At 38.3% G+C, this 19,230-nt stretch overlaps 1 protein-coding gene across 2 annotated transcripts; it reads left to right on the top strand.

Annotated features, from left to right (window-relative positions):
- Window positions 1-741: 741 nt before the first annotated feature.
- Window positions 742-19,223, top strand: nme7 (NME/NM23 family member 7). 2 transcript variants are annotated; one of them, XM_029257896.1, is made up of 12 exons: window positions 742-907; window positions 2,130-2,231; window positions 2,911-3,077; window positions 3,589-3,699; window positions 4,400-4,450; window positions 5,040-5,247; window positions 5,386-5,491; window positions 10,313-10,377; window positions 12,210-12,278; window positions 13,506-13,607; window positions 18,717-18,824; window positions 19,166-19,223. In XM_029257896.1, the coding sequence occupies exons 1-12, from the start codon at window positions 905-907 to the stop codon at window positions 19,196-19,198; spliced, it is 1,125 nt and encodes a 374-aa protein (XP_029113729.1). In that variant the 5' UTR covers window positions 742-904; the 3' UTR covers window positions 19,199-19,223. The 2 variants fall into 2 exon arrangements, with proteins under 2 accessions (XP_029113729.1, XP_029113728.1); XM_029257895.1 differs by lacking the exon at window positions 19,166-19,223 and having other exon boundaries at window positions 744-907; window positions 18,717-19,158.
- The last annotated feature ends 7 nt before the right edge of the window (window positions 19,224-19,230 follow it).

The following is a 19,230-nucleotide window of genomic DNA, read 5'->3' as shown; positions in this document are numbered from 1 at the left end:
AAATGCAGGAACATAAAATCTTGTGGAATTTAGTGAATATATCTGTTATGTTTAATACTATTTGTCTTTCCTTATTAATAATTCATTAATTTACTAACTGACCATCCATCAGTAACCCTAGCACAGGTCACAGAGGTCTGGAACCTATTTCAGATGTTGTGCAAATGTGAGATTCGAACCTGAGTCCAGCGGGGGCAGCAGCTAGCTACTAACCACTACACTTTCTCCTATCTATATGGGCAATTTACCAGTTCACCTGAAACGCATACTTTTGGATTGTGAAAGGACACACACACACACACACACACACACACACACACACACACACACACACACACACACACACACACACACACACACACACAGTGCCGGAGTCGAATCCACTTCCGCAAAAAAAAAAACCCGGGAAGCACGAGGCACCAGGACCACCCTCGTGTCGGTTCTGCTCCACCGTGACACGTCAAACGATGTAGGGTTGAAATACATGTGTATATTCTAAAAAAAGTGTATCTTCATTAATCCACCAGAAGTACAATTGTGGTCAAATGCAACGTTTATGTACTAATAATACCGAAGACAGAACCACCTCTTTTTTTTCCACTTTTTTTTGAAAATTTAAACTTCAGTGTCACGCAAAGATCAAGAATTACTTCCGGGTCACGCGTGTGTTATTTTGGTTTTTTATTAATTTAGTTTGGTTTTATTTATTTCAATATTCAAAATACAGTTTATGTATAGTTTAAATATTTGCCCCCAAATACTAAGCAGAGATATAAAGTTACTTTGCGTAATTTTTTTCCTGTATGTTACCGGGTTGTTATGGTTACGAAGCTTGTCACACACACACAGACGAGATCACTGTTAGCAACTTAAGCCCCTAACTGCAAAGCTCACTTCGTCTGAAATGGTAAAGCGCATTTTTATATTTTGGTTTTGTATGGTGGGATTTCAAAATGGTTAATTTGTCTCACGGCGGGACACCGTGGCGGGTGTATTAGCGGTACTGCGGCGGCCGATTGCGGACGAGGGCGCGGGCGCTGCAGAGATGCTGCACTGCGGTGGAGTTCAGGGAGCGGCATTCACGCTCGCGCTGCGCGCGTCGGACACTCGAGTCGAAGTGCCGTGTGACCGTTTCACTGACAAACGGAAACTTTGTAGCTGCTGTATGTTCTGCAAGATCAAGGAGGGAACTGTCCGTCCCCGTGTTTAGTAAACACAGAATACACGGTGACCTTTTTTTCTGCTCGCGTGTTAGGAAGTCACAGGTGTGACTGAAGCGGGTTTTTGACACGATCGTGATCATGATCATGATGCGCCTGTATTTTTTACGCTTATATGATTGAGGGACTGTGAACCTTTTCACGGTGGAAGAGTCGTTTGTGCGGCACAGAGAAAAGCTTGCTCCTGACAACCATCATGTATTCGGTCTAAAGGGTATTATGTGTGAAATTCCAACATAAAATGATAAACTTCTGGCAGCGGAGTGACGTATCGGTATTGTACTGCTTTCAGCACAAAGCCAGTCATTTTTGCGCTTTAATCCATCTTCAGGTACATTGTTACAGACGGAAATAATAATCTTGCCAACGTAAGATGTTTCAAAATTATTTTAAGTACGAATCTAGCACATTTCTCTCGGCTTTTCCTGGATAAACGTTTGAGTAGATGTTTCCTCACGCAACATTTCGCCTTATGGCCACAAGGTGGCAGAGTCTGTTAACTATATAGTGTTGATGTAGCCTGCAGCATCTCGGTGGTTCTGCTCTAACTGGGGTTAACTTCTTTCTACTTATTCTATTTTTTGATGATGGAGCTTTTTTTTTTTTTTTTTCTTTTTTTTCTTGTCAGTATTATGCTATCTCTTAAATGTTTGGCTATTCTGGTTATCAACAACTCACATGTTTTTCTCTTTTATTTATTTTTATTTAATTTTTCTTCTTTATTTTTCCCCATTAGCAAAGACCCACACTTTTGTATTTTGTAAGTGCCACAGAGTACATGTCCTCATTCCAGGCAGATTACATTGACATGAGTTTGCATATTGTGCTTATGTTCATTTCCTGCTTAAGTGCTTCCCTAAGCATGTGGTTCCTGCAGTTTCAAATCTGTGCGTCCCTCTTCCTTCCCAGGAGGAGCGTTTTGCCTTCCTGGCTGAGTGGTACGACCCGACAGCTACTCTGCTTCGACGCTACCAGCTGCTCTTCTACCCGAAAGATGGATCCGTAGAGATGGTATTGTCTGCATGAAGGATTTCTATGATCTGCTCACACTCATTGCCTGCCTGTATTGTGCAGAAAAGATATATCTGAGATGCAGGCTAATCAAACATTAATATATAAGAACATATATGTGGGCGTATTTGCAGGAGGCTCATGATTGATTTGGATCATCTATTTAAACAAATCAGATCGGAAGTGAAATATGTATGAGGTTAAAGTGCTTGGGCTTATGGTGCATATAACAATGATCAATATGATTTGGAATAGTATTTAAATTTAGTCCATTTCCACATGCATACTCCTCTATTTGCTGTAACTGATGATTGTAATATCAGTGAATTACAGCACATTTCTTTTATATAAATGGGTTTTGTCTGAAATGGATGATGATTTTCAAAATTTTTTTTCTAACTAAATTTAATTTCTCTTTAAATTTTTGGCTGCCAGTGTACCTATTTCCTTTGTTATGGTGTGTTATTGAATTTTATGTATTTGATACTTTTATCTTGTTCAAAAGCATTATTATACTTTTGAGCTTGAAAAAGATTATATTTTCTAAAAGATTTTTACTGCGTATCTATAAGTTCACATGGGGAAAGGGTGAAGGAAAAAACTGACAATGTGTGAATCTTCTCTAAGAGTTCACCCCAGGTTTATACCCCAATATCATATTTCTTTCTCCACGGGGCAGTTTGATGTTAAAAACCAGCGGCTCTTTTTAAGACGGACCCAGTATGAGGAGCTTCGCGAAGAGGACCTCTTTGTGGGCAACCGTGTGAATGTGTTCTCTCGTCAGCTCAACCTGATAGACTACGGCGACCAGTACACAGCCAACAAGCTGGGAAGCAAGACAGAAAGGTGAACCGCAAACTTTTTCACCACCACTTTGCCCTTCAGATTGTCAGTCCATTGCCATGGAAGCACATAACTCAGCTTGTCTCCAACACACATTCAGCTTTAAAAGAAACATTTAAGATCTAACACGTTTAGTATTTACCACACTGTGGTGTTTCTCTTCTTCATATAAGGTTTTCTGTATATAGGTAAATATTCTTCTGTTATGATGGATTCTGAATGTGCAGTTAATTTAATTCTATTCATAACTGCATCTTTAGGTGCTCGAGCAGCATGGTTTAGAGTCAGCAGCACAACTTATGCAGAATACCAAATACTTAATTTTGCTCTTCTTGCAAGAATTCACACTTTTCCTTGTACTCCATTGATTGTAATGGATATTTTCTTTTAAGTACGTTCTAGAAGGTGTTTATATAACATCGTGTCTAAGTGCAGCGTGCTCATCATCACCATGTTCCCCCTGTTCCGGTGAACTTATTGCTGAACTTTTAATAAATATTTCTTTATCTTCTAGAACACTGGGGGTGATAAAGCCAGATGCTCTGCTGAAGGTGGGAGATATCATCCAGTCAATATATGATGCGAACTTGACCATTACAAAAGCAAAAATGGTGACCCTGTCTTGGTAAGAAAAGGGGTGTTGATAAGTTGAAATAACTTTCTCCATCTGACTTTGTTATACTGAGAGCAAGTTTATAGCCTTGCAACACAACTTCGGTCTTGTCGGAATCAAAATAGTCTGTTTCCTAATCTGAAAGGTACTGAAAGTTAGTGATTGAGATCTGTTGTTATAAACAAATTCCATTGCTGTAGATCAGTGCAAACCAAACTTAATTTTATTAAGAAATTTTGGTATTTTCTAGTGTTACTATGTGTAATGAATTAATCAGTCCTTAAACCCTGCATCATCAACCTGAATTTTAACCCATTTACAACATATAGCAAAGTACCAGTTTATCATACTGTTGTGTGTGTGTGTGTGTGTGTGTGTGTGTGTCCCCGTCCCACATTTAGCAGCATGTATCTTAACTTGTACTGATGGTTATATGAAGATGCAAGATATATTGTGATTAGTCCTCTTAATGGTCATTTTAAAATGTTTGATCTGATAATCATAAATGTTGATGTATATGGCAGTTTGTATTAAATCCTCCATCTGTGAAAACTGCTTACACAGCCACAAGAAGGGGAGTGTCCAAAGTGCATGTGATTCCTTACCTAACATGCGTCCGCAGGCGGTGGAGGTGACAGTGGGTAGAAAAACTGTAGGGTTCACTTAATCACTCAAGTACTAGCCCTTACATTACCTCTCACCCATCTTGCAGGAAACAAGCTGCAGACTTCTACACAGAACATCAGTCAAAACCTTTCTTTAAGTAAGTGTTGTCAGGATGAATGATTGACTCGTGTTGAGCTGAAGGGCATGGACTGAAGCACACGGGGTCCAGCACTGTTGCCATCAGCAATTCTTTGACATTGCCTTGACTTTGCAGCATCGTTACACTACCTGATTCAGAGAACAGTTGCTTCTTTACAGTGCTTTTCTGAAGGCGGTGCATTTATTTTCTTTATTAATGAAGCAGGAGATTAATACAGACACACACATATATAAAATGTAGATTCTGTAATATGGCAGCCTTACTTTGATTCTCATGTTGTTTACTACACGCAGGGTATAAAATTAATCGTTACAAAATATGACGTAACTGTGGACATCTGCTAGTGTACTGGTTAGCGTTGCTGCCTTTGGACTCAAAGGTCACGGGTTTGAGTTTCACCTCCAGCTATAGTACCCTTAAGCAAGGTACTTTACCCTAAATTGCGCCATTAAAAATTACCCAAATGGGTGAGTAATTGTATGTGGATTAACATTGTAAGTTGCTTTGGAGAAAAGCATCACCTAAATGAACAAATGTAGTTTCTGAATTTTATACACCCAGAACAAGTGATCTCTCCTGATTATAGCAACCTCATGCAGTTTGTGACGTCTGGTCCACTTATTGCAATGGAGCTCATGGGAGAAGAGGCAGTGTCCGTTTGGAGGAAGCTCCTGGGCCCAACGGACTCCGACGCTGCTCGAAAAGAAGCTCCAGAAAGCTTGCGGGCTCGCTTCGGCACCGATGGCACAAGAAACGCGGGGCACGGCTCGGATGCCTTGGCATCGGCTGCAAGGGTAGGCAAATAATTGTAGTTAACTAATTTTGATATTTAATTGTGTTGAACCCTTTCACTTCTCATGTGTACTTTGTATGTTTTTTTGATTTTCTTTTCTTAAAAGAAAAAAATTCCTTCTTTCATTTTTGTTTTTTAGGAGCTGGAATTTTTTTTCCCGTCTACAACAGGTCGTGGTCCTCCCGGCACTGCCAAGTACGCAGATTGTACATGTTGCATTATCAAACCACATGCAATCTCTGAAGGTATGGCTGAATCTGAGTCTTTCTTTTTTGGCTAAGCATATATTTACTGAGTTTAAGTCTTAAACATTGCTCATCTCTTAGTTTTCTTCGAAGTTGTGTGTCTCCACTTGGGGAAGACAATGGCTTGAGGGCGCTAGTGAACTTTAATGGGCCCCATTAACCACCAAACAGGCCTTGTCAGGGAATCCCATTCATCTGTCATGGATAACTAAACAGTGTACAAATGTCTGCAATTTTTTTTTTCCTTATCTTTGTGGAAGCTTTTCTGTAGAATTGCATCTGCAAAGCATATTAACTGAAACAGCAAAACTTTTTTCTTCAGTAATACATTTGTTTTTATGAATGCTGATAAGTCAAAAAAAATGTAGCTTTGGCAAAATGGTTGCTGATTCTGGATCATGCGGGGTTTTATGTATAACTGTATTATAAATGCAAATACCAGTATCTTTTTTTTTTTTTATTATTATTTTACTTAATGGAGAAATCCATTGAATGGTGAGATCTAATGAAGTCATATACACTCAGCTCTCCCATAACAGAATCCCATACAACAAAAAAGCACTACAAGAGTAGGCTTATTATTATATGGCATTTTTAGTCTAATTGTCTTCCACAGGGGGGTGCAGTGGCGCAGTGGGTTGGACCACAGTCCTGCTGTCCAGTGGGTCTGGGGTTCGAGTCCCGCTTGGGGTGCCTTGCGACGGACTGGCGTCCCGTCCTGGGTGTGTCCCCTCCCCCTCCGGCCTTACGCCCTGTGTTGCCGGGTAGGCTCCGGTTCCCCGTGACCCCGTATGGGACGAGCGGTTCTGAAGATGTGTGTGTGTGTGTGTGTCTTCCACAGCTTTTATTTTGTTCTCTACAGCATTTTGTATCAGGTGCTGTACTTACTCTGTATCCGACATTTTGTGACAGAGATGTACACTTGGTGCCTCAAACTGAAAAAGTTTTTATAGCTCGGTGATGTCAGTCTGGTTATTTTGTGGATAAATTGAGTGTATGAATCTCTAAATTAGCCTGGAGACAATGAATACTACCGTATATTGTTTCTTCCATCAAAACCAACTGAATACTTCAACCTCTCATCACAATGACATCGTCAACAAATCACAACAATCAATTTAAGCAGCTATAAATCAGTTCAATTTAGTTTTATAGAGCACTCTACTTATTTAAAACCCAGGCCCTTTTTGTGCAATGTGGCAGTTATAACCACTGTATTACCTTCTCTCTTCATACTAACAAAGTACTGTATAAACATGTAATTATAATTAACTCAATTATCTAAATATAAACAGCTTTTAAAACATGAATATTGTTACCTAGAGTAAATAAGTTCTTAATTTTGCGTTGACATGAGAAAATACTCCGTATTCTAGTATTTCAATTTTTGTTGTTTGATGTATTAAAAAAAAAAAAAAACAAGCTTCTGTAGTGGAATCCTAATAATGTGCAGCTAGTTAGAAAATGATGGAAGACCACATTCAAGATGTTTCAAGGGAAATGGTGATTCAAAATTGCCCGTTGTGTTTGTGTGTGAGAAAGAGAGAGACTGTCTTGCAATGGACTGGTGTCCCATTCAGGGTGTATCGCGCTGGGATAGGCTGCAGGCTACTGGGATACTGATGGGCGAATAGATGAAGTAATAAATTCACGTTTGCTTATTTATTGATATAAATAGTTCCGTTCTGTCAGCTGTGTAAGACTTAATATGTCCCTCATGTTCTATCTCTAATAGCATCTGACTGAAAACTACACACATATTTGTTCACATATCATTGTGGGGACTTTACATTTATTGTGAATGTAATACTTGAATCGTTCATGTAAAACTGTTTGAATTTCAGTTTTCATAGATACGTTTAAAAGCGTGTCTTGCCTTCTACATTTACATTACTTTTATTCATTCAGCAGACGCTTTTCTCCAAAGCGACGTACATCTCATAGATGCCTTGTAAGCATGTTACCCTGTTTTTTCACTGGCTTGTGTAAAGGTGTGAGGAAGCTTACTAAAACATCTACAAACACATGCAAGCACAGATTTGTGCATTGCCTTTTCGTTGTATTTGCCGGTCACTAAAACACCCTGTGCCAAGGTATCATTTAAGGATTAGGGCCAGGATTACATTTTGCTTATGAGATCCAGGGCTCAGTGAGCTTTTGGTAGAGAAAAAGAACAGCTAGAAATTATAGCTTTAGCTGAACTACACTGGTAATGCTGCACCTTGATACAGCCACATATTTATCCAGTTAGCTTTATTTTTCACAGTTACATAATCAGGCATAATCAGTTCATAATTTTGATTATGCTGGAGACAGAGTGAAATCATAATGTAACTGAAATGGACTCTTTATAATTAATGAAGTGCATTGGAGGGGGGTGCGGTGGCGCAGCGGGCTTGGTCGGGTCCTGCTCTCCGGTGAGTCTGGTGTTCGAGTCCCGCTTGGGGTGCCTTGTGATGGACTGGTGTCCCGTCTTGGGTGTGTCCCCCTCCAGCCCTGTGCCCTGTGCTGCCGGACTGGGCTCCAGCTTGCCGTGACCCTGCTCGGGACAGGTGTTTTCAGACTGCGTGCGTGCGTGCGTGCGTGCGTGCGTGCGTGCGTGCGTGCGTGCGCGAGAAGTACATTGAGTTTGTTATAGTATTAAAAGGTGAAAATTATTTTTGTGTAATTACCAGAACCATTAGGAAGTGAAATTTAATGTGTAACGTTCGGCTTTTTTTGTTATAGTAGCATAAAGGAAGAAGTGAATGTAACTAAAAGTGAGGAGTATATTGGACTGAGGATAGGAGTTGAGGAGGATTTTTTTTTTTTTTTTACATGGACGAAATACATGTTTTGAATTGCAAGAAGCCATTGGTTTAAAAATAAATTTGGTTTTTTTCCATGTAGATGTTAAGCCTGGACTTTGAGAACTTCTTTTTTTCTATATATTTAGTGTACAGCTTGTGACATGTCGCTGTCGTCAGAGAGCTTCATGTTCACTTGAATCTATTTCCTTTTTTCCCCCCAGTAATGGGAACCTGCATTGTTGTACTGCAAGCAAACCGTATGTTGTCTCAGCATTTCTTTGAATTCCTCCAGTAGATTGCATTTTTTATTTTTTTAAAACCCTATCATTGAACAAACCCATCGGTTTTGCTATATATAGATATATATATATATATATATATATATATATATATATATATATATTTTTTTTTTTTTTTTTTTACTTTGTCTTTTCCCAAGTGTTGATCCATGACATACTCTGTCTTTGAATACTTGCAGGGTTTAATTTTCCTCTCTCTTTCAGCAGAAAATTAATATTAATTGAGATGGCTAATCACCGAGATAATAAAGTGCCTGTAATATTAAAACGGCTACAAGTGTCTGTGAGAGGCAGAGGCTCTTGTTCTTGAGACCAAAAATAGAAGAATGGCTTTAACAACCAGTTATGTCCTTGAGCCTGGAAGTGTTGTAGAGCCAATTCCTCCTCTCAGAATTTGACTGCTCATTAACATTGTTGTATTAAAGCGTAAAAAAGGCACCCTGATCTGCAGGAACCTAAGTACAATCGTATAAATTGCCAGGCATTTGTGTTTAGCTTCCGTTGCGTCCAAGATACCTTGGTTCTATAATAGCAGTCGTTTTATTTATGACCATGAGACTGTGGCCAGATGTTTTGGGAAGCTGCCATGGTAATTGCAGCTGTAATTGCTGGAGAAACTCCAATTATTCTTCTTAGTCAGGCCTAGTAGACAGACTTACCTCACCCAAGTGTAATTAATTTGCAATAAGCCAAAGTTTTCAGTACTTACTGCCAATAATGTCTTTCCCATTGTTCTGTGAACTTTCAAACTCAATATTTTGCACTGCGGCCAATAAAAGACTATTTTTTTTAATAATGAAATTAGAATCCAAAGTCCCTGTATCATTGAAGTCAGGCTTGAACAAGGTCAGGAAATGGTACTGTGGTAAATAGAGCTTAATAATAGCAGTAGCCAGTTTCAGTGAACATTATCTCCTAAAAACAGCACTATCTCTTGCTCGACGTTGCAGCATGGAACAAATAAGAACATCCTAATTCTATCCATGAGTCGTAGGCCACTCTTTATTCAGAGTTTGGCGGCTGGATTAGTGAAACTAACATCAAGCACATTAGATCATTTGGCAGTTTTCTGTGGTTTATGCTGTGATTGGGGGAAAAAAGTAGTAAAATGATGCTCGAGTTATGGAAAAATAACTTTTTTTTTTTTTTTTTTTTTCCTCCCTCTCCCCCAAATGCAGGGGCAGTATGATTGCAAGAGAAAAACCTTGTGTAATTTTTCTGCAGTCCCCAAGCTCACATATGAGCCAGCAAAATGTGCTTTCCCTGCTCATTGTAGGGTGTTAGATAAGACCATGCCTAAGGCACCATGAGCTCCCAATGCCTTCATTTTTATTTTCTAAATATGTTTCTATAGCCCCTTCCAAACTAATCCACACGAAAATAAAACTGGGAATTTGTTCACACTGCAGTTCTTTTCTTTGTCTTTTATGTCCTTCTGATTTATAACTGCATTAATAGGACAGGATGTGGTAAGAAAAATATTTTCTTTAGCTTTTGTTTTCTAAACCTTTGATAAATCCACATAAGAAGATTGTGCTTTGTTTTTCTGCATGAAAGAAGTATGGATTGTTAACATATTGGACATATTTACATGTAATGAAATTAGGTGTGGAAACAGCAGTATGGAAAAAGTACACCTTGTGCATTTCTAAAAGGGTACCATTAGTAAAAAATGTGGTGATGTACATTCTGCCATATTAGTCAGTAAGATGAATCCTCCTCTGTGTACACAGCTCTTACTGGGAAGATCCTGAGCTCCATTAATGATGCAGGGTTCGAGATCTCAGCTCTTCAGATGGTAAGAGCGGCTTCATTGCTCCAGAGTGCTTTCATTTCCACCTTAGTCTATTCTAAGGTTCTTACACAAACACTATTACGAATTTATATGTGCAAGAATGAGTGGATAGTCCTGTGCCATTTCTTTTCCTTTTCATGCTTTTTGTGTTTTTGCATAGTTGTTCACAACATAAAGAAAACAAGTAAGTCTTTCAGTTCTGTAAATGTTTGCCCATTTACCCTTTCTAAAAATAAGTCTTTTGAATTAACTTGGTTAGATAATTTTAGGAAGTTATTTGTGATTCTGATTTTGGTTCTTATTTTTTATTTATTCATTTTGCTTTTCTCAAGTCACATGCAGTGTTAGGATACTTAGTTATTTACCCATTTATATGCTTGGGTGAGTTTTACTCTAGCAAATTAAGGTAAGGTTACAGAAGTAAGAGGAGGGATTTGAACCCAGGTTTTTACAGTGCGAGGCAATAATGGCTGACACATTATGCTTCCTGCTTTGTATTATTTCTGCTTCAGTGTTTATTGACAGACTTGCTACATTGGGCTTGTGATGGATTTGTTCAATGCGAGGAAAACTGGTGCTGAACACATTGTCGCTTTTAGCATCTTTTAATTGGAAATATCTCGTTCAGAGAGAGAACATGCTTTGAGCAAGAACTTGGCAGAGATTCCCAGTTTTAGTATCTGCAGTGATGAGTCACTTCGGTGGTTGTGGACAGGGCGAGGGAAGCTGACAGGTACCTTCTGCTTTTCCGGATCCAGGACATCGTGCTGCTAAGATCCTGTACTGCAAAGACAGGAGGAGGCGATGTGATGGGCTGGGTGCGATGGCACCTCTAAGGTGGTGCTGTGTTTTCCTAATCTAAAACCAGAAAAAATGACTTGGGGTGATGTGGCCTATCTACTTGCCTGCTTAAATCAGACATGTTAATAGTTGTGACTCAAATTGAGACAGGGCCTTTTAAAATGCAGACAGGGAAATAAGTACACCAAACACAGCTTTTTTTTTTTTTTTTTTTTTTTTTTCCCCCCCCCTCTCTCTCCCCCCTTCCTTCTCTCCCCTCCTCTTTTGCTGTACCTGAAAACTTAAATAATTAGAATGACTGCTCAAAGTTATAATAAAATTACATTTAGGTTTATTCATTTAGCAGATGCTTTCCTCAAAAAGGATATGCATCTCAGAGAAAAAATACGCAGTGCGCATTACATCAACAGAGGGAGAGATTTGGATGCAGACACGTGATTCTAGGGTATAGTCAATTTGTCACACCGGTAACTGCGTAAAGGTCTATCCATTATTCAACAAATTATTTAAAAATGGCTAAACATTTGCATGTTTATCATGCATATACGAGATCGGGGAGAAATTAGTCTGAAAGAGGTGAGTTTTGAGGCCTTTCTTAAAAGAGAGATTCAAAGTCACTTTGTTTATTGTCACTTTATTGTTTAAAGTCACTTTGTTATTTATTGTCACTTCCACAATATGTTTAGAACATACATTGGGGTATAATAGCGATTGTCCTGGACCATGGCATCAGCAGTTCTGAGTGAGAGGGGGAGGTCATTCCATCACATCGGAGCCAGAATGGAAAACCGTGCTGGTTTTCATTTTGGGCCTCTTGTGTGTGAGACCACCAAGTGGGTAGAGGTGGAGGAGTGTAACAGTCCGGTTGGATGTAATGAGTGATTAGGTCTTATAGATATTGAGGAGCAGATTCATTGATGGTTTTGTAGGCTGTAACCAGAGTCTTAAATTTTATCTGGGCATATACAGGAAGGACTGAAAAGCATACTTCTGAAAGCACTCCTTAGTCTGGCCTGTTTTATCCCTCTCCACAGTTCAACATGGATCGGGCCAACGCTGAAGAATTCTTAGAAGTATATAAAGGTGTTGTGGCTGAATACCCGGTAAGTACAGAATAAGCAGCAGTAATATTGTGCTCATGATCATGGATTTCAGATTGGGCTTCTCTGTTGTGTCCTGGGAATCTGTTGTTTGACTACAGAACAGCAGTACAGAGAGCTATTCTCATTGTGGAGTGCTGTGTTTACTCTTCAGAGAACTTCACTCTCTAGTGCAGTTTGAGTGTGAAAGTAGCAGAAGAGGTTGTGTCTGCTGGTCCTCCAGCCCACTGCTAAGCACATTCTCACTGCAGCCCTCTGGTGATTTACCTTACATAAGCCAGTTTCTCCAGTATTCCGCTCTGAGTTCTGTTAATATTGTGGATCTATTGTTCTCTCCAGGGTTGGGATGTCATACTGTAGAATCCCATTTTAAGATACCATGGTCGTCATCCGCGTGTATTTTTGTACGACAGTATGAACAGAAATGCAAATGTGCTTTTTCTTCTCATGCACGGTGGCACGGCAGGTAGTGGGTTCAGAACCGGTTTTAAATTCGGCTGGGTGTGCGTAGTCTTCGCATTTTTCTCTTCATGTTTGTGAAGGTTTGCTCCCACAGTCCAAAGCAGGTGTTTCAGGGTAATTGGTGATTCTGAATTGTCCTTAGTGTGTGGCTGTGTGAGTAAGTTATTTTGCTGTGTTAACACTTCTTGACTTGGTATACAATTTGTAGATACACTACACTATCCAGCCCAAACATGTGACATTTAAAATGTGAACCCAAGCTGAGAGCATCAGACATGAGTGTCAGGAAGAGAGATTCAACTGAGCAGTTTGCCAGGCAGCTTTATCTGATTGAGATAGTCTTGAACTTTGTTGTAATGTGGCAAATTTAACTTTCAGTTTTATTTAAAAAAAAAAAAAATTGAATTGAAAATGTTTGATTTAAAATTTTTAAATTTTTGAATGAACTCTTTTGAGCAATTAAAACTCACTCAGAACAGTTCACGCTGTCAAAAGGTCATGTGATGAAGCTGCACCTGGCCTATGCAGTACTTTTCCAAAGCTTGTGTATTACCTGTTGTTTTTTAAGATTCAGAAGCATCCTAATCTAAACTTTTAACAGTGGTCAAGCACATAAAATCTTATAATAATCATTCACTGCAGATAGAAGGAGAAAAAAAAAACCACTAACACCTGTCGATTTTTCATGATGTCACTGTTCTACTACAGTCTTTCATTATTACTTTCTTTCTGCCTATATAGTGTTTTGTTTTATTTACCTCCTGACAGAGTATGGTGGCTGAGCTGTGGTCAGGACCATGTATGGCACTGGAGATTCATGGCACAGACGTTGCAAAGAGATTTCGGGAATTTTGTGGACCTGCCGATCCGGTGAGTTATTTTACCACAAGTTTCTGTTCTACCCGTTTCTGCTTTGCTTCAGTTTATCAGGTTCGTACTGCATGAGACATAAAAACTTTTGTACCTATGCTTTGATATCTCTTACGGTTTATCGGGTTTGTGCGTACAAAACGGTTTTAAAACATGCTGTATATATGTTTTCTTTGAGCCCTCAAAATGAACATCTTGTGATCTCATGCATTGTTACCAAAATGAGTGTGAAAACACATCTTGGTAATTGTTCTTGTTTTTATGTTTCAGTTCTTCTGAAAGTTTGTTTTTGCGATCCTTAATCTGATAGGGAAAAAAACCAGTGTTTAGTTCTGGCAATGGTTCCATGGATCTCCCCATAAACATTTAGAATGGTTACAGAGAATAAGGGGGATCATGACTCTTCTAACATTCATGTTAAGTAATTTTACCCTTCTTTGCATCACTCGCTTTAACAAATGCATGCAGTTTCCAAGCTTTTTTTTTTTTTTTTAAAAAAAAAAAAAAAAAAAATCCCACATGCCACCTTATGTGTTCTGTAGCCCAGTCAAGACATTGCAAGATGAAATATTGATGTCAGAATTTGCTGTGATAACTGTGCCAGAGTACTTTGGAGCCCAGTGTCATGTAAGAAAATGTAAATATTACTGCACAACAACATGGAGGACCTTGTTCGGGCTTTAAAAAACAAACTCCAAATTGCTAGTACCCTGAAAAATGACCTTTATGTTGAAGCACAGCCAGCAATGCTGGAGGGGTTGATGCAGAGCCTGTCTTTCCAGTCTTGTCCTTATTTTACTACTTATCTGTTTATTGTCTGTGTACTTGAAAGATAAATAATATCCTCGTCTCTACTTCAAGTGGGTTTATTTTCTGTAAATAATAGAAATGATGATGTGCTGACACTGGTGATATGATTTACCAAGGTGCTTCATTAAAAATAAATTTATTTTAATATTTAAAAAATATATGGTTAATGAAGGCTTCTTAAACCAGAGTGGATAGTAATGCATAAACCTTGCTATACAGCTGCTCTTTGTCTCTAATTTAATTTGCCCACTAAATTGAATTTTCTGAGTTTAAAGCAAATGGTGAGTTTGATGAATTTCAGACTTGATTTATTAATGCCCAGGAAGATAATTCAGCCTTACCCTTTGCTGTGTGTGCTTTGTGCCTGTGGGGGGATTGTGACATTTAAGTGTAGATGTTATTCTGGTCGCCTGATCCTTGAGTACATGTTGCTCACTGATTGGATTCGTTTGAACTGCAGGGACCAGTAATCTAATGGAGGGGTTACAATCGCCAGTGTCTGCTGCTATTAAAATCCTTTTGGAGACCTATTTCGGGTGCATTTCAAACATCGTTTTGCGTAGAATGTCTCAGGGGTCATATAAAATCACATTTAACTGAGCAAGGGTTAAATGTTTTAATATTAACTTCTTTTTAAAACAAAAGTTCGATTTTTAATTTTTTTTTTTTTTTTAAAAAAAAGTCTTTAAAAGGCATTTAGAGGGAAACCAAGAACTTTCTTTCTTCCTTCCTCTCTGTCTTCAGCAGCAACATTGTGTAGTACAGAATGCAGAAATGGGAGATGGTTGTTTCCACTCATATTTCACTGAGTAAGCTTTTAGGGAGGGGGAAGTAAAACCCAAAATGTATGTTATGGAACATCTATATTAACAGTCAGCACATACTGAATATAAATACTATTGTTCAAAAGCAAACTATGAAAATTATTTACAGAAACAATAAAATGAGCTGTTGATCTAAATAACTAGTTCACCTTTAGTTCTGTCCTAATAAGGATGAATGGTTTAGTATTAAATGCATCATTTCAGAGAATGTGAGCATGTCATGAACATCAAAACATGAACATCATGAGTAGAAGTGATTTATCTGTAGCATTTCATTTTGTCTGCTTGTTCGTTTGCATTTTAGGTTTAGGATTAGAATACATAAGTGTTTCTGTTGATTTGCTAGTGCTAATTCTGCAGAAGTACCATATAGGAAAACAAGCCAAAAACATATTGATTGTTGATGATTAAATATGGAAGAAGAACTCAATCAAGAGGGGACCCAACAGGATGTACAAGAATTGCACTGCCCATTATAATTGGCAATAACCATCCAGTTTATTGTCCAGTTTTAGTGCAAAGTACTGTAAAAATGTTGTTCTGAATTCTTGGATCAACATAGCTGTTTATCTCTATAGCAAGCCAAAAGAACATAAAACAAGCCAAAATATCGATGATGATGTTTTACTTCACAGGTCTATGAATTTGATAAGATTTTTTTGAACTCTTCAGCTGCAATGATCACAGTTTTTCTCAAAGGAGAAAAATTTTATAATAACATGTGGCTTGGAAAACCCAGAACTTGATGAAGTACTGTCTTTACACTAAATTTAAGCTTTAACAGGTCAAGTTTTCATGCAGTCATACAGCGGGCAACACTGGTGCCTCGCTCCTGGTTTGTCCATGGTGCTTTTCTTCAAAGCAACTTACGATTATTTACTCATTTACGCAGCTGGGTAATTTTATGGGCGCAATTTAGGGTAAGTACCTTACTTAAGGGTACTACAGCTGAGGTGGGATTCAAACTTGTAACCTTTGGGTCCAAAGGTAGCAGCTGTAATCACTATTCTACCACTGTCCACCTGGTTCAGTCTGTTTGATGCATGGATATTATCCCTGTGGATTTCGTTTCAGTTTGTGGCTTTCTGACTCTAAATTGCCCCTAGTCTGTCAGTGCTTGTGTGTCACATTGCCTTCCTCTGTAAATAAATATATGTACTATACTATTTATTATAGGTAGTTGAGTATAGTATGTCTAGGTTTATAAGTCACCTTGGACAAAAGTGTCAGATAAATGCTAGTTATTTATAATAATAATTAATGACGCGTATGAACTTTGTGACATTGATGGATAACCTCGTTGCTAGAAACAGTAAAAAAAAAAAAAAAAAAAGACAGTAACTGATACTATGAGTGATATATAAAAATATTTAAATTTAAGAAAGTGAATGGCATGAGGCAGGAAGAGCCACTCCATGTAGTTTATCAGCTTCTCCTTTCAGGCCCACCATGCTTCCTGCAAAAGCCAGGTTGAAAGTAGCTCAATGTCACTCTGACATGATTGCTGATCCCATTAAGCCATCAGCCATCACCCCTCCAGCTGTCACAGCTGCCAAGCCCTGGCCAGCTCCCCTTGGCTCCCACCCAGTCATAAGATAGGCATGGATCCTGGGGTGGAAACAAAGCCTTGCTGTTTGCCAGCACCCTTGCCCGTTTCAGCTCATGCAGGTGCGGAGTACAGTCCAATTAGCCGTCTGCTAATTTCTTAGTAAAAGTTAAACTCCATTTCTGCTTTGCTTCATGTAATCTGGCTTTACCCCCCCCCTTGCAAGTCCTTGATGTCTCTAGGTTAAATCAGGATCTTTTTTGTTGTTGGCAAGTAAAATATTGTTTTTCTGAACCCAGAAAACATTTGTGTCATATTTAGAATAGTCTGTATATTTTCAGGTTTATATAAGGAATTTGCTCTTTGCATTATACAAACATTGCAGTCTACATTTGTCAAGCCACAGAGTCCTGTGTATAATTCTAGAACTTTTAATGCAGTGGAAAACTGAATTCAGACAGCAATGCTTTCCTTAAATTAGTGGATTCTAAAAAGGAATCGAGTAAGTGAAAATATGTGACATTTTTTCTGGAGTCTGTGTTGTTTATAAAGTGAACTGGAGAGTGAAAGCTCGAGGTGCTGGCGCAGACAAGTTAGTTGTGTAGAGTCGAGCTCCATAGACAATCTGCCTTGGTGAATCAATAGGGTGGTGTGTCATGCAATGTGATATGTAGATGGGAGGACCATTGCAAGTCTGCTTTAAAAGCTCAGATCAGCTGCTGCGCCCTATTATTTCTCTCAAATTATATTGAAAGCAGCTTTTGCGCGCCACAGTGCTCATTAAAAAGGCATTTATCAAGTAGGTTGCAGGTTAGATGTGGGTTGTTAATGCAATTTATAAAGGACTCCTTTGTGATACAGGATGCGTACTACCATTTACATGTAAGTGGAAGCCGTAGGGCACTTATGTAAACACTGCATCGTCTCAGTTAATGGCTTTTCCAGCAGCCTGCATCAGAAAAATTAAAGATGACTACGGTCACATGTTGGCTTTTAACAATAGTTTAGTAATCTGTTCCAAGTAATTATACAGTGTACAGTAAATATTTCAGCTTCTACCATTTTTAGTAGTTGTATTCAATTAAAATTTTAATCAAATGGTTGTTGATGATGTTGCTAATGAAAAAGAAGAGTATTCAAATCTTTACCTTTTACCCACATCTCAAAAAGTATATTTTAAAGGGTTTCACCACATATACCTACTGCAGAACTTTTGTAAATGGTGACGATGTAACAGTGATTCTCCTGGCTTGGAATTTCTTGTCTTATTTGTCATGAAGAGCCTGAAGAGTGGAGCCTGTATCAGCCACAATCATTACATCTCTAACTAACATGTACAAGTCTGTTTTTGAAATCTAAAAACCAAGTCATACACAATACAATGGCAGTATTTTAATTTCAGTCTTTATTCTAGATGAATGATGTGAAACCAGTTACATTCCCCTTAAAGGTGTAATTCATGCATCAGTTTCCTCAAAATGTAAATACTATTTTAATTGGAAAATGGACCTGTTTTCTCCTGAATTTTCTAAACTACCAGTGCGGTCTCTCTGACATCCTATAATGGCATGGTTATGTAATATATATTTGTCATGACCTGTTCAATAATACAAGCTATTATTCAGATTAAGTGGAGGTCAAATAAAAGTGCCTGCAATAATTTACCGATCATTTAAGAACTTATCCGAATTATTCTGAACTTTTGGGTACCACAGGCTATTCCTTGAAGACATGATTCATTAAAAGGGAAATTTGGACAAATTTTTAAGTAGATTAAAATTTTATTTTCCCATCAAATACTTACCAGTGTTAGAATAAGCATGCATGAAGCTATTACCCTCTTATTTGAATGTAGTGGAAAAGTGCAAAATGTGTCATGCCTGACAAAAATGTTTTCCACTGTTTTAGTCTTGCACTTTATTTTCCTAGGAAATTGCACGTCACCTCCGCCCTAACACATTACGTGCCTTGTATGGCAAAAACAAAGTGCAGAATGCAGTTCACTGTACAGATCTACCAGATGATGGTGTTTTGGAGGTAAGACTACTAGTTTTTCTGTTTATAAATGAAAACCAAAAACAGAAGCCCTTTTTAAATTAAGACTTCGCTACTCTAGACCTTTCTCTGGTTATGCTGATCTGGTCCTCTAGCACCAAACAAATGTCATATGACTTAGCAAAATTCTGTAAGATAGTTAAATATGTAGAAGATATAGTGCAAACAGCCTGCCATCAAATTACTTATTACTGATGGATCTTAACCTTGACGACTGTAATTTGACTAGTGTAAAGTTTAACAGAAAGTAATCACATTTCATGCATTACAGGTGTGAAAATGACCATGTTCACCATAACATATTGACTTTTCTTTCCCCCCAGGTACAGTATTTCTTCAAGATTTTGGATGAATGATTTTTTTTTTTTTTTCCCCTCCCCACTGTGTG

Source organism: Scleropages formosus, chromosome 14 (assembly GCF_900964775.1).
Source record: "Scleropages formosus chromosome 14, fSclFor1.1, whole genome shotgun sequence".
Classification (NCBI taxonomy): domain Eukaryota; kingdom Metazoa; phylum Chordata; class Actinopteri; order Osteoglossiformes; family Osteoglossidae; genus Scleropages; species Scleropages formosus.
The sequence above is the reverse complement of the archived record's forward strand: the minus strand, read 5'-3'. Positions and strand labels throughout refer to the sequence as shown.

Bases quoted from the DNA above. Each gene is read 5' to 3' on its own strand.
- nme7 (XM_029257895.1), top strand. The intron at 3,700-4,399 runs GTAAGAAAAGGG...CCCATCTTGCAG, and splicing joins AAAATGGTGACCCTGTCTTG to GAAACAAGCTGCAGACTTCT. The intron at 4,451-5,039 runs GTAAGTGTTGTC...TCCTGATTATAG, and splicing joins CAGTCAAAACCTTTCTTTAA to CAACCTCATGCAGTTTGTGA.